Source organism: Acanthochromis polyacanthus, chromosome 1 (genome assembly GCF_021347895.1).
Source record: "Acanthochromis polyacanthus isolate Apoly-LR-REF ecotype Palm Island chromosome 1, KAUST_Apoly_ChrSc, whole genome shotgun sequence".
Lineage (NCBI taxonomy): Eukaryota > Metazoa > Chordata > Actinopteri > Pomacentridae > Acanthochromis > Acanthochromis polyacanthus.
In genome coordinates this window covers 39,271,113-39,285,861 of record NC_067113.1, presented here as the reverse complement: position 1 = coordinate 39,285,861, position 14,749 = coordinate 39,271,113, and the positions used below count along the sequence as shown (strand labels likewise).

General features: G+C 38.9%; 1 protein-coding gene across 1 annotated transcript; it reads left to right on the top strand.

The window, feature by feature from the left end:
- The first annotated feature begins 1,270 nt into the window (after positions 1–1,270).
- Positions 1,271–11,660, top strand: LOC110955798 (F-box only protein 15-like). The gene is made up of 10 exons (XM_022200924.2): positions 1,271–1,509; positions 1,582–1,665; positions 5,009–5,113; positions 6,175–6,387; positions 6,463–6,663; positions 8,342–8,465; positions 8,806–8,888; positions 9,612–9,757; positions 10,039–10,163; positions 11,011–11,660. The coding sequence occupies exons 1-10, from the start codon at positions 1,283–1,285 to the stop codon at positions 11,275–11,277; spliced, it is 1,575 nt and encodes a 524-aa protein (XP_022056616.2). The 5' UTR covers positions 1,271–1,282; the 3' UTR covers positions 11,278–11,660.
- Positions 11,661–14,749: the final 3,089 nt, after the last annotated feature.

Sequence of the window (14,749 nt, the reverse complement as noted above, 5' to 3'; positions counted from 1 at the left end):
AGAAACTTTCACTCATAAAGTCCAATAAAAGGAAATAAATCTGCTTCAGTCCAAAGTTTAATGTATGAAACAATAAAACAATAAAAAGTGTTTTTATGAACAGAATAAAATCACAGCAGCAGGGAAAACAGAACTTCAGCTAACTGAACTAAAAGTCTTCGTTTTGTTAAAGATAGACTCTGATTCTGAGGAGGAAACTTTAAATTAATTATATAATAAAATAATAATGATATAAGTAATTAAAGCATTAATTCAATGGTTGTATTAGTATATTATTAATTATGTATATAAAAATAATAATATATATTTGTAACAGTTTTCATTCATTTATTTTTGGGACTGATTTAATATTAAAGTTACATTTCTACAGTATATTTTATATTTTATATTTATAATATTTACCTGATGTCACTGTAAACTAATGTTAATTTAATGTTCATATTATTAAAATATGTAATAATTATCTGAACTTGCTAATTTATAAATTCAATATTTTAAGTACATTTTTTAAAGTCATATTATTTTAGATTTTTACATATTTTATAACATTTTACCTGATGTAAACTAAATCTAATTAAAACGTTAATTTAATATTTATATAATAACTTTTATTAATTATTCAAACATGCTAATTATATATTTAATATTTATTTTTTATATTAATATAATTTAATATTTTTATACATTTTATAATATTTTCCTGATGTCACTGTAAATTAATTAATGTTAATTTAACGTTGACATTATTATATTTATTATCTAAACATATTGATTTGTATATTTAATGTTTACAAATATTTTTTAAAATTATGCTATTATTTTATATTCTTCTATATTTTATAATATTTACTTGCCTTAAATTTTAACTAATTGAAAATGTTAATTTAATGTTTACATTATTATAATATTTATTAATTACCTAAACATATCAATTTGTTTATTTAATATTTAAAATACATATTTTTAATAATATTATAAGTTTGTATTTTTGTATATTTTACAACATATACCAGCTGTAAATATAAACTAATTAAAAACGTTAATTTAATGTTTACATTATTATAATATTTATATATTATCTAAACATATCAATTTATATATTCATCATTTAAAATATGTTTTTAAAATAATATTACTATTTAATATATTTCTATTTCATATAACATTTGCCTGCTGTAAATTTAAACTGAATATAAACGTTAATTTACCGTCTTACAGCCCTCCGGTTCCTCTCTGGTGGAGCCGCAGCGCCCTCTACCGGAGCGGCGGAACAAACACCGTCATGGCGGCGGGACGCGGTGAGTTCTTCAGCAACTTCCTGCGGGGTTTGGAGCGGAGACCGGCACCGGAGAAACCAGAGAAACCAGAGAGACACGGGGGCCCGCAGTCGGGCCCCGGGAGAGGAGCGGCGGGCCTCCGTGGAGCAGCGGCCCCGGAGAGAGGCCCTGCGGGCGGCTGGAGGAGGACGAGGCAGCCGGTGAGAGCCTGGAGCCCCGCAGAGGAGAGCAGGTGAAGGAGAAGAATTAATGAGAGATTAAAAGTGTGTTTTCTGTTGATTTAAACTCGTTTTTTCTTTTCCAGCTGCTCCAAACCGCAGAAACACGAACAACAACCCGCATTTACTAAAGTCACAAGTTCAAGAAAAAAAGAAAACTTGGTGGAAAAGTGAGTTTAAAAGATTTTTACCGATTTATTTAAAGATTTACTGACTCTCCTGTTCATTAAAAGCTTCCATTTCTCAACTTTAACCTTCACTGTTGCACTGGAAACATCTTTGATTCTGTAAATTCATCCTAATAATTCAAATATTAACCTTTAAAACACACAGTGCACAGGAAACAGAGATGATGAGGAGGTCATGGGCAGGTTTGGTATCCAGGAGAGGAACGCAGAAGGACAGATGGTGGTTGACTTTGCAAAAAGGATGGAAATGGCTGTAGTGAATACTTTCTTCCAGAAGAGGCAGGAACATAGGGTGACCTGTAAGAGTGGAGGTAGGAGCACACAGGTAGACTACATCTTGTGTAGACGGTGTAATCTGAAGGAGATCAGTGACTGCAAAGTAGTGGTAGGTGAGAGTGTAGCCAGACAGCATAGGATGGTGGTGTGTAGGATGACCCTGGTGGTGAAGAAGATGAAGAGGGCAAAGGCAGAGCAGAGGACCAAATGGTGGAAGCTGAAAAAGGAAGAGTGTTGTATGACTTTCAGGAAAGAGTTGAGACAGGCTTTGGATGGTCAGGAGGTGCTTCCAGATGACTGGACAACTACAGCAAATGTGATCAGGGAGACAGGTCGGAGAGTACTTGGTGTGTCATCTGGAAGGAAAGGAGATAAGGAGACTTGGTGGTGGAATGAGGAGGTGCAGGAGTGGATCCAGAGAAAGAAGTTAGCTAAGAAGAAGTGGGACACTGAGAGGACTGAAGAGAGTAGACAGGAGTACAGGGAGATGCAGCGTAAGGTGAAAGTAGAGGTGGCAAAGGCCAAACAAGGGGCTTACGATGACTTGTATGCTAGGTTGGACAGTAAGGAGGGAGAGACTGATCTGTACAGGTTGGCAAGGCAGAGAGACAGAGATGGGAAGGACGTGCAGCAGGTTAGGGTGATAAAGGATAAGGATGGAAGTGTGTTGACAGGTGCCAATAGTGTGATGGGAAGATGGAAAGAGTACTTTGAAGAGTTGATGGATGAGGAAAATGAGAGAGAACGAAGAGTAGAAGAGGTGACTGTTGTGGACCAGGAAGTAGCAAAGATTAGTAAGGATGAAGTGAGGAGGGCATTGAAGAGGATGAAGAGTGGAAAGGCACTTGGTCCTGATGATATACCTGTGGAGGTATGGAAGTGTCTCGGAGAGGTAGCAGTAGAGTTTCTGACTGGGTTGTTTAACGGGATCTTAGATAGTGAGAAGATGCCCGAGGAATGGAGGAGAAGTGTGCTGGTGCCCATCTTTAAGAACAAGGGAGATGTGCAGAGTTGTGGCAACTACAGAGGAATAAAGCTGATGAGCCACACGATGAAGCTATGGGAAAGAGTAGTTGAAGCTAGACTAAGGGCAGAGGTGAACATCTGTGAGCAGCAGTATGGTTTCATGCCAAGAAAGAGTACAACAGATGCCATATTTGCTTTGAGGATGTTGATAGAGAAGTACAGAGAAGGTCAGAAGGAGCTGCATTGTGTCTTTGTAGATCTGGAGAAAGCTTCTGACAGGGTGCCCAGAGAGGAACTGTGGTTTTGTGTGAGGAAGTCTGGAGTGGCAGAGAAGTATGTTAGAGTGGTGCAGGACATGTATGAGGACTGTAAGACAGTGGTGAGGTGTGCTGTAGGTGTGACAGAGGAGTTCAAGGTGGAGGTGGGAGTACATCAGGGATCAGCTCTGAGCCCCTTCTTGTTTGCTATGGTGATGGACAGGATGACAGACGAGGTTAGACAGGAGTCTCCATGGACTATGATGTTTGCAGATGACATTGTGATCTGTAGTGAGAGCAGGGAACAGGTGGAGGAGAAGCTAGAGGCGTGGAGGTTTGCCCTGGAAAGGAGAGGAATGAAGGTTAGCCGCAGCAAGACGGAGTATCTGTGTGTGAATGAGAGGGACCCAAGTGGAAGAGTGAGGTTACAGGGAGAAGAGATCAAGAAGGTGGAGGATTTTAAGTACTTAGGGTCAACAGTCCAGAGCAATGGAGAGTGTGGAAAAGAGGTGAAGAAGCGTGTACAGGCAGGCTGGAACGGCTGGAGAAAAGTGTCAGGTGTGATGTGTGATAGAAGAGTTTCAGCTAAAATGAAAGGAAAGGTTTACAAAACTGTGGTGAGACCAGCCATGTTGTTTGGTCTGGAGACAGTGTCCCTGAGGAAAAGACAGGAGGCAGAGCTGGAGGTAGCAGAACTGAAGATGCTGAGGTTCTCTTTGGGAGTGACCAGGATGGATAGGATCAGGAATGAGGACATCAGAGGGACAGCACATGTTAGAGGCTTTGGAGATAAAGTCAGAGAGGCCAGACTGAGATGGTTCAGACATGTCCAGAGGAGAGAGAGTGAATATATTGGTAGAAGGATGCTGAGTTTCCCACTGCCAGGCAGGAGGCCTATAGGAAGACCAAAGAGGAGGTTTATGGATGTGGTTAAAGAGGACATGAAGGTAGTTGGTGTGAGAGAAGAGGATGCAGCAGACAGGGTTAGATGGAGGCAATGGATTCACTGTGGCGACCCCTGAAGGGAAAAGCCGAAAGGAAAAGAAGAAGAAAACACACAGTGCACATGAAGTACATGAATTTATTCAACTAATTTCCATATTTTAGCTCAGATTCTGCTTTATTTTTAAATTAAATGCATTTAATTGACTAATTTTAATCTAAACTTTCACATTGTGTGAAATTATTCTATAAATTTAGCTCATTAGTTTAAACTTTCAGGTTCAGACTCAACTGTAATCAACTATTATGCACATTTATCTGCTTATTTTAAACAAACAAGTCTTCCTATGCTATTCATTATATTTACTAATTTAAATATTGTTTAAACCCTACGATGCTCTCAGTTGTATAAATGTATCTGACTAAATTAAATATTAATATTATCATTATGTATCAAATAAAGCTACCATACTAATTTAAATATTGAATTCAGACCACATATATTAGTAATTTTTGATTTTTTTCTTTAATTTAAATTTTGTGGTTCAAACCTCTAAAAAAAATAGAAATAAGCAAGAAAAATGCAGAAATAATTCAGATATTTACCGTACTAATTTAAATTTTAATGGATATATTGTTAATTATGTTTATTTTTCAAACTCATTTAAATGTAATTAATTATGCGGGTTTCTTATATATGTTTTTATTACGTGTTCAGACGACTGTGTTTCATCCTAAAATATGAAGCATTTTAGAAAAAAACGTGTTCATTAGAGTTTTGCTTAAAATGTCGCTTTGTGATCTTATTTTCTGTTTTTACATCTAATTAAACAATTAAAAAGTGTGTTTTTTAAAATAATTGCTGTTTTTTGTGGTTCCTTCAGGCTGCCGTCGGAGATTCTGTTTAAGATTCTCTCGTATCTCGACGCTTCCTCGTTGTTCTGCGTCGCTCACGTCAGTAAACTGTTCTACCGACTCGCCAGCGACGAGTGAGTAATAAATAATACACATTAGATAAGTTATCTGTGGGAAAAGTTTTTCTTCTGTGTCTGGATTTAGATTATCGCTAACAGAATGCTAAGCTAGCTAGCTGTGCAATGAGTTATACAGACTTCATGCTAGCTGGAGGGCTTTTACTGTGAAAGAGCTTGGGTGCTTTTATTGTGAAATAGCTGGAGGTTTTGACTTTGAAAAGGTTTGAGGGCTTTTAATTTTAAGCAGCCTTAATGTTTTTATTGTGGAACATTGGCTGAGCTTTCACTTTGAAGGGGTTCAAGGACTTTTATTGTGAAGTATCGGGATTGCATTATCAGTGTTTTTCCTGTAAAACAGCTGGAGTACTTTTATTGTGAAGCAACAGGAGGACTTTTATTGTGAAGTAGCTAAGTTGCTCCCACTCTTCACCAGCTGCCATGGTTTTACTGTGAAGCAACTCTAGGGCTCTTATTGTGAAGGAGGTGGAGGGCTTTTATTGCAAAACATTTGCTGGATTTTCACCTTAAAGTGGTTTGGAGGCTTTTATTGTGAAATAGCTGAAGTATTTTTCCTGTACAACAGTGAGAGGAGTTTTATTGTGAAACAGTTTCAGGACTTTTACTTTGAAGTGGGTTGCAGGACTCGTGTAGCAGCTGAAAGGCTTTTATTGTGTAGCAACTGAAGGGCTTTTATTGTGTAGCAACTGAAGGGCTTTTATTGTGTATTCGCTGGAAGGCTTTTATTGTGTAGTCCCTGGAGGGCTTTTATTATGATGCAATTTCAGGGTATTTACTTTAAAATGGTTTTCAAGGCTTTTATTGTGAAATAGCTGGATTGCTTTTACCTTGAAGTAGTTCACACTTTTTTTTAGTTTTGGGGCTTTTATTCTGAAACACCTCAACTGTTTGTACTGTGTCTCAACAGAAGGCCTTTTACTTTGAAGTGCTCTCAGGGCTTTTTCTTTGAAGCACCTTGAGGACTTCTATTGGTTAGCAGCTGAAATGCTCTTATTGTGAAACAGCCTGAGAGCTTTGATTGTGAAGTGAACTTCCTCTGTGACCTCCTCTACTTCCAGCGTCATGTGGAAGAACCTCTACGTCTCCGAGTTTGGGAGTCAGACCTGGAAGCCGAAGCCGGCGGACGAAACCGTGGAGGGGAACCAATCAGGACGCTGGAAGAAGATGTACTTCCGGACCGTCGCTGGACAGGAAGTGAAGAGGTGGAGGAAGGAACTGCGAGACATCAGTCCGTACACGGGACTTCCCAGACACACGGAGTGGGTCCTCAGGTATGACCTCAGCATGGATCCTGACTCCGTAAACATCAGCAACGTCTTCTAGCTCCAGATCTTTGCGGTTTCCAGGAACCTGAATCTAAGCTGGGAGCTGACGGTGACCGATCGACTCGGACAGGAAACGACGCTGGAGCAGAGCCGGGCGTACTTCTTCGAATCCTCCGTCATCATCCGCTGGAGTGAAGGAAGTTTCCCCTTGTACTATCATATCAGCAGCATCCAGATACACGGAGTCAGGAAGGAGAACCGGAAGAGCGCCAAAGTCAGCAGGTCAGATACACCTGGTTTGTCTTTACCATTACTATGACTAGAAGAAGGTCATGTATGCTAGTAAAGGGACACCATGACAAAGACTTCAGTGGTGGCTAATGACCTTCAACCATAGTTAAAGTTAGTAAGTAGTGAGCAGATTAGGAATAATTTGAATAATTTTGGGGAAATTTCAAGGTTTACCTGGTAAAGGGGCACAATGATAGACTTCTGTGGTGGTTAATGACCTCCGACCAGAACTAAGACAAACAAGGATTGATTACGACATGACTTTCATGACATGATTTTCCTCATTTGGGGTTGTGTTTGACACATTTTGGACAACATTTGAGTAATTTTGGACAAATTTTGAGCAGTTTTGAAAAATTCTTGAGGAATTTCAGACACATTCCGAGTCATTTTTGCCAAATTTGTAGACAATTTTGGAGTAATTTTGAACGGTTTTAGAGTTGCTTTGAACAAATTCGTTCATTGTAGAGATGTTTTAGGTTGTTTTGATACACGTGTCAAAGATCAGCTGTACTACCGGGTTGTTCCACCAGATGGAGCCTCTTCCTCTTTAATCCTGTAGAGACCACAGGAGGTGCCAATCAGACTGCAGTTCATGTTGCAGTTTAGCTAGCAATGGCACACCATGGCAAAGACTTCTGTGGTGGTTAATGACCACCAGCCAGAGCTAATGTAGGAAGAACTGAGTAATTTTGAATCATGTTGAATAATTTTTGGCAAATTTCTAGTCATTTTAGACAAATTTTGAGTAATTATGGAGAAATTTTAAGATGTTTTGGACATTTTTTTTTTTTTGTCATTTTGGAATATTCTGAATGATTATGGACAAGTTTTGAGGCATTGCGGCAAAGTTTCAAGATGTTTTGGTAGTTTTTGAGCTTAGCTGTAGTACCTGGTTGTTCCAGCAGGTGGAGCCCTTTACTATTTAATACTGTAGAGACCAGAGGAGGCGTCAGTCAGACTACAGTTCATGGTAAAGCAGAGAGCTTTGTGGGAGTTTGGCTAGTAAAGGGGGACCATGACAAAGACTTCTGTGACACTTAATCTCTTGGTGAGATTAGTAATAAATGTTGTAAATCAGCTGTACGACCTGGTTGTTCTACCAGTTTAGCTAAACCAGAGTTTACCTGAGAACGGTGCACCATGACAAAGACTTTTGAGACGCTTACTGACCTCCGACCCGAGCTCAGACAATCAAGGATTGATTAGGATGGTGTTTTGAACAAGTTTTTTCCTCTTTTTGCATAATTTGCAGAATATTTTGGAAAACTTTTGAGCAGTTTTGCTAAAGTTGTAAGAAATTTTGGACAAGGCTTTCTCATTTTGGACAAATTCACTGTCCTTCTGGAGGTTTTTCGAGTCGTTTTGGAAAAGTTTTACTCACTGTGGCAAGCAGAGAGCATTGTGGGAGTTTAGCTAGCAACGAGTAACATGGCAGGGACTTCTGTACTGGTTAAAGGCTTCGGGCACCCTTCTCATCTAGATTGTTTTGGTTTATATCTCATGTTAGTCATTTTACACCTTCGTTTTGGTTGTTTGGCACCTGATTTTGGTTGTTTTACGCCTTAGTTTTGTCATTTTGCACCTCTTTTTGGTTGTCGAGGTCCAGTCCTGAGTTGTATTCTGTGTTGAAGAGGTCTACCGTCACCTCCTTTCCGTCCTCTCCTAGGCCTAGGTGGCGCTCTCTGATTTTGAAGCTGGATATAAAGACTCATCCATATCGATTCAAGGGCAAAGACAAACTGATCAACCTGAGGTATCTGCCACAAGGCGTCATCATCGGCCTCTGGAGGGTAAATCTTTTCAGACACAATGCTTGAACACATTTTAATGAAAAGGCAGCCTGACACTTCTAGTACCTTTTGATTTGTTACTGAAAATACATTTAAAATAAAGGACTGATTTGTGGTGAGTATAACAAAAGAAGGTCACGCATGTGTTGTAGATTAGGTGTAGCATCTGGTTGTTCCACCAGGTGGAGCCTCTGATCTTAAGTGCTGTAGTTCCAATAAGCATTGTGGGGCTTAAGCTAGCAATGGGCACCATGACCAAGACTTCTGTGGTGTTTAATGGTTTCTGGTTGTTTTTTTTCTATGGTTCATTTATAAAAGGTGAATATTTTTGTCCTTTAAGGGTCAGAACGACGTCGCCTTCATCATGGTCAGTCTGCATTTCCACAAGCTCGTGGAGAAAAGTGTGTTGGGGTCTCCGGTCTGGTAAGTTCTTCTCTCATTAAAGGGCACGTTCGCAAATATTAAAATATGTTAACAGCTAAGGTAGGAGCATTGCAGGAGTTAAGCCAGCAAAGGGGTACCATGACAAAGACTTTTGTGACATTTAATAACCTCCTGCCCATTAGGAATGTTCATGATTAGAAAAAGAAGGTCATGCGTGACCACAGTTGTACCATGACAAAGACTTCTGAGACACTTAATGACCTCCGACCATCACTCATGCACTAAGTGCTGAGTAATTTTGAACCAAGTTGAATAATTTTTGGCAAGTTTCAAGTCATTTTAGACAAATTTTGAGTAATTTTGGAGAAATTCTAAGACCTTTTGATCAAGTGTTTTTCTCGTATTGGAATATTCTGAATGATTATGGACATGTTTTGAGTCGTTTCAAAGTGTTTTTATTGTTTGAGTTTATCTGTAGTACCTGGATGTTCCACCAGGTGAAGGCTCTGATTTTTTTAATAATAATTAAGGCCAGAGGAGGCGTCACTCAGGTTACAGTTCATGTCAGAGCAGAGAGCATTGTGGGAGTTTAGCTAGTAAAGGGGCACCATGACAAAGACTTCTGTGATGTTTAATAGCTTCCGACCAGAGGTTACACGTTCAAAATGACCTGGGATTGATGAGGATGGGGTTCCTACATTCTAATTACTGACATTATTGAGTTCACGATCATTTGTGCGCTGTTTTTTTCCCTTCCTGCAGCCCGTATTCTGATTGTATCGATCCACTGCCAGTGGACGATTCGGACCCCGAGTTCGGTCTCCACGGTTACACTTTGCACTTCGTCCTGCACAACACCGGAACCGAGATCATGTCCGGACACTTCCAGCAGCTCTCCTGCAACCCCGGTAATCTGATTACAGGAAGTAAAATTCTTCCTTCCTGTCATTTTCTACATCTATAGATTTAAGGGAATTTGCTTAAGAAAAGTGGGAATCATCTGCAAAACATCCAAACCAAGTGGGACATAAATCTGTGGATCTTCTTTTTAAATTCTGAAATTTTGAAAACTTGTCAGAAGAGTTCATTTTTAACCTAAAATCTAACATTTTTATAGACTGGTCTGACTGTTTTAATCTTGGGTCTGTATATGAGGTGGGAACTGTTCTCATTGGGGTTCCTCATTCAGCTCAGGTCCAGCGTTCTCTGATCAAACTGGACGTCATCAACAGAACCAACTTGTCTCAGCACAGATCTCTGTCTGGAAGCATCAAGCTGCCCTGGAAGAGCGACGAGTTGGAGGGTTCAGTGGAGGTAAACCTGTCCAACAGAACACTTTTTACATTGTGCAAATACAACATATAACTGAATGGATGGAATAAATGGTGGTAATACTGACCCACTTTCTAATTTTTTACTTTCGTGGTTTAAAACGAAAACTTAATGTTTTCATCTTATATTAGCATGTTAGCATACTAACATTCTAATATAAGACATAAACATTTGCAGCTAAATGTTTACGTCTGAAGTTAGCATGTTAGCCTACCATGCTACCATGCTAATTTTAGTCCTGTATTAACCGATTAACTATTAGAAAGAAGACGGTTGTGCATGCATTTAATCTAAATGTTAACCCAACTTCTGAAGTTATGTCACACAAAATTTCGAATGAATAAATAAAAAAAACATAAAAGTGCCTATCTGAATGTAGTTGCTGTGATTATTCAGGTAGCTAATCTGTCAACATTGTGGTCGTCATAAAAAAGCAGGAAGTAAAAATTTATCTTGAATAAATTAATGAATCTGAGTGTTGGTTAATTTTAGTGCAAATCAGCCAGTGTTAGCATGCTAACATGCTAATTTAAGATATGAATATTTAGCTGCAAATGTTTACATCTTTTATTAGCACAACAGCTAAATGCTTTTGTCTTATATTAGCATGTTAGCATACTAACATGCTAATATAAGATGTAAACATTTGCAGCTAAATGTTTACTTCTTATACGAGCATGTTAGCCGAGGGTTAAATGTTAACGATTTTTATTAACATGTTAGCTTAACTTGCAAACATGCTAACATGAGACGTAAACATTTAGCTACAAATTCTTAGCAGCTAACCAAACAGAATAAATGTAGTTTTTGACGTTCCTTCTTGTTCTAGAACTGCTGCATCATGACGTTGACTCTGCTGGACGAGTTCCAGACACCCTTCTGGTGCGTCAGTTCGCCGGTTTCCATCCAGGCGGCGAAGAAGTCGCCGTCATCGGACTACAGCGACGACCACTTCCTGATGGACTACTACGACTCGGAAGGCAAGGTGAAGATGGTTCTGGTTTGGTTGAAGGAGCAGAACCAGTTCTTCCTCATCAGCCTCAGTTTGTTCGTCGCCGTCTACAAGGTCAACCAGCGTTTCAGCAGAAACTACTGAAGCCAAACTGGACTAATCACACCTAAGGTTTCTGGTTTTTACGCTTCAGATGCTGTGATTTGGAGTTTTTTTTTTCTTCCAATTGGACCAGTAGTTTCTGAAGTTTAGTTGATGTTTTCGTTCTGAAGAACAAAGAATTCAGTCTGAGGCTTTTGTTGTTGAAGATTTTCCGGAGAAAACTAGTTTTTCAAATTATGTTCTTTCCTTGAGACATTATTAGAAGAAAAGTGATACAACACTTTATAAATTTAGTTCAACAGTTTCAGGTATTTGATACATTTCTTGATTTTTTTTTTTTAATTTCCGGAATAACAGAATTAATTTTTGATGTTTTGATGTGTTGAACGGTTTTGAAAACAATAAAATTTCATTTGTGCGTTCCAGTTTGTTGTTTCTAAATGACACAAGCTGCTCTCAATGTGAATTCAGAGAGGATTCTGACCAGGGGGGTATTCCACGAAGCTGGCTTAGGTCTAAGCCTGGTTTATTTCGGTCAGCTTCGCTAACTTTAGTGAGAGTTTTGTTCCACCAACAAGGCTTAGGGCTAGCCTGGCTTGGTAACCATGGTAACTCAGCCAGAGCGACAAGCCTTGTCCGGGGCAGGCTAACAGTCAAGCTTACTTTAGCTCCATGTCAGAGAAGGTTCTGACGAGCTTCAGAAAGACGCCTGTGAACCGCATGTTACACATTAAATTCATCTTGATCTGTAATCAATGATGTTCTTGTTCGGTGACATACATTGAGACCTTTTTTAAATAACGCCGGAATAACCGTGAATCAAACTATATCATATTACACATTTTGTCACAGTGTGGCTCAGTGGTTAGAGTGTAGTTAAGGAGATTAAATGTGGTTTTACTTTTCATTGGGTTCAAATCCACCAGCGGTAAATACTTGGAAATATCTGATTTTCTTTCTTCTTCCACCCTCAAAGTGCAGTCAACACGTAACAGGAACAGGCACAGATTGTGTTAAAATAAGCAGGACACAACAGCCACAGTTTTCCATAAAGAATACCTTCCTTTTACCAGCGGTCCAATCTGATCATGATGAGAATCCAAAGGTGAGGCCAAATGATGAGAGAACTATTTAGTGTACAGCTCATTTGTGTCTTCTCCCTTATTTAAATGTAGGCCACAGCAGCACTATCATCTCTAATAAAAATGACATCTCCTCTATAGGCCTACATGTTTTTTTCTGCTTTTTCATTCAAAGTTTGAGTGTTTGATGAAACATCTCCACATGAAGTTGCCCCTTTTTTCCAAAGTATTCCTCCTTTGGTTTTAGGTGTTACCTGCTGCTTTATTCATCTATGGTGGATATATATTTGTCACATCAAGAACATGAATTAGGCCTACCAGAGTAAAAAGTGAAAACCACCATCACATTACACAAAACCAGGCCGTAGCCTCTTTCTCTCATATATATATATATGTTTATACACACATAAAAAATGTCTTCAGTGGGTTTTAAAAGCTTTATTTCATCAGATTGATCTCCTCTGGGCCACAGTAGTGTGACAAACTTCAGGGTGAGGAAGAAAAAGTCATCAACCACTGCAGCTGTGGGTTATCCCTAATCAGTGTCAAAAACTTGCCCTCTGAAAATTAAATTTTCAGACGTGTGTACGCTCAGACTAAGTGCTTCATTAAAAAGAAAATAAACACGCATTTAAACGATCGCCGATGAAGGCGCTTCCGTGATTCGTGGTGAATCTGCGGAATGAATGGCAGAACTAACAGCAAACTATAAGTATTTTTTTTTACCTTCAAAAGTAGCGACAGACTATTACATATTAACAACCTAAACAAAACCCTGACGTATTTTCTGCGTCTGTCAACACAGACACTATCACAGTCACTTTAATGTTAGCGGACTCTGTTGAATGGCTAAGTTACATAACCACAAACAAATCTCACAATATCACAGTAAATCGAGTTTGTGGGTTTTTTTTATTCATGCCGAATTAAAGAGCTGCTCCTCACCATTCACGAGTGTTTGTTTCATATTCGGCATCCTTAACTTTATCTTGTAAATTAGCGTCCGAAATTAAATGGGGACATTTGCAATGGAGTTCGTCAGCCGCTTCCACCACTTTGCTCTTATTTTAGTAAATGTTTTGGTTTCAAATTGCTGCATGTTGTAGTTTTATGAAGCGTCCACTAGATGGAGACAAAGAGTCACAACTTACTGACCGGATCTTTCAATAGTATTATGTTGTTAGAACTTCGTGTTGTTAGAACTTCGTGTTTACAGCGTATTTAGATGTGAAACACGAGAAAATAAATTATTTTCAGTATAAATAAGAAGTGCAGAGGAAACAAAACAGCCATGAATTCAGAAATGATGAAAATCGGTTATTATTTTTTAATCTTCCAAATGTCTACTGATGTTGCCGATTCTGAGGGGGGAAAATTGGAGGCTCCACATATTGTCGATATTTTAATTTTTAAGTTTCCCAACTTGTCTCATTTCTGGAACACTGCCTGCAGTTCAACCAAAACCTGTCTGAAAGCTGAAGAAAGAACATCCAGCTATTTTGGCATAATTTCTCCTCTTGCTCAAGCATTTTTGTCATTCCTATATCCAGTGAAAGGTAAGTTCAACTGACTTCTATTGCTATTTCCCTTTAGCATTAGATAGAAGATAAAAGGTGCATTTATTCTGAAAAAGAGATATTAATAATGTATGTGTACGACAAGAAAATGCTTGTAAATAAAGCTGCAGTTAAAAGTTGGACCTAAAAATGTATCTTGAATGAATTTAAAAATGAACCTGGGTGTTGCTAATGTGCTTGAAAATGCTAAAAGAATTCATGTGTAGCAGAATTGGTTAGTTCTGGTGCAAGTTAGCCAGCGTTAGCATGCTAACATGCTAATATAAGATGTAAACATTTCGCTGCATATTTTTAGCAGCTAAACGTGTATGTCTTATAGACCCTTTAATGACCCACGTCACGAATGACGTCACAGCTTTAGCTGGAGGCAAAAGAGGAAGCCCGCGGCCGTGACCGAAAGGCGAAAGACTGAGGGACTAGGCTCTATCAACTTTTCTAAAATGTCGTCCTGCTGTGTTTTTGGATGCCAGCATAGGAGGAATGACATTGGCGAACGCAAATTAAAGTTTTATAGGATTCCACCGAACACTCGTGCTCAGAGGGAACGAAGACAGTTGTGGTTAAATGCACTGAGGTGAAAAGGATGGACAGAGACGATCAGCTGCAGTCAATTCCAGCCATTTTCAGTACAAAAAATCGCTAATATTCTATTTGTAAATAAAAAATATTCAATTCAATTCAGCTTTATTCCAGACACTGGGTCCAAATACACACACCATAAGAACAAGGACACAACAAGACACAGAAAAAAATACAATCAAAAACAATAACCCATTAAATATGACGAGAAATACAGGAAATATTGGACACGCATCGCGAGGTGCATTTCCTTGAAAACGACCGATTCGGGGATTT

Bases quoted from the DNA above. Each gene is read 5' to 3' on its own strand.
- LOC110955798 (XM_022200924.2), top strand. From the start codon at position 1,283: ATGGCGGCGGGACGCGGTGAGTTCTTCAGCAACTTCCTGCGGGGTTTG. The intron at 6,664-8,341 runs GTCAGATACACC...GTCCTCTCCTAG, and splicing joins AAGAGCGCCAAAGTCAGCAG to GCCTAGGTGGCGCTCTCTGA. The intron at 10,164-11,010 runs GTAAACCTGTCC...TTCTTGTTCTAG, and splicing joins AGTTGGAGGGTTCAGTGGAG to AACTGCTGCATCATGACGTT.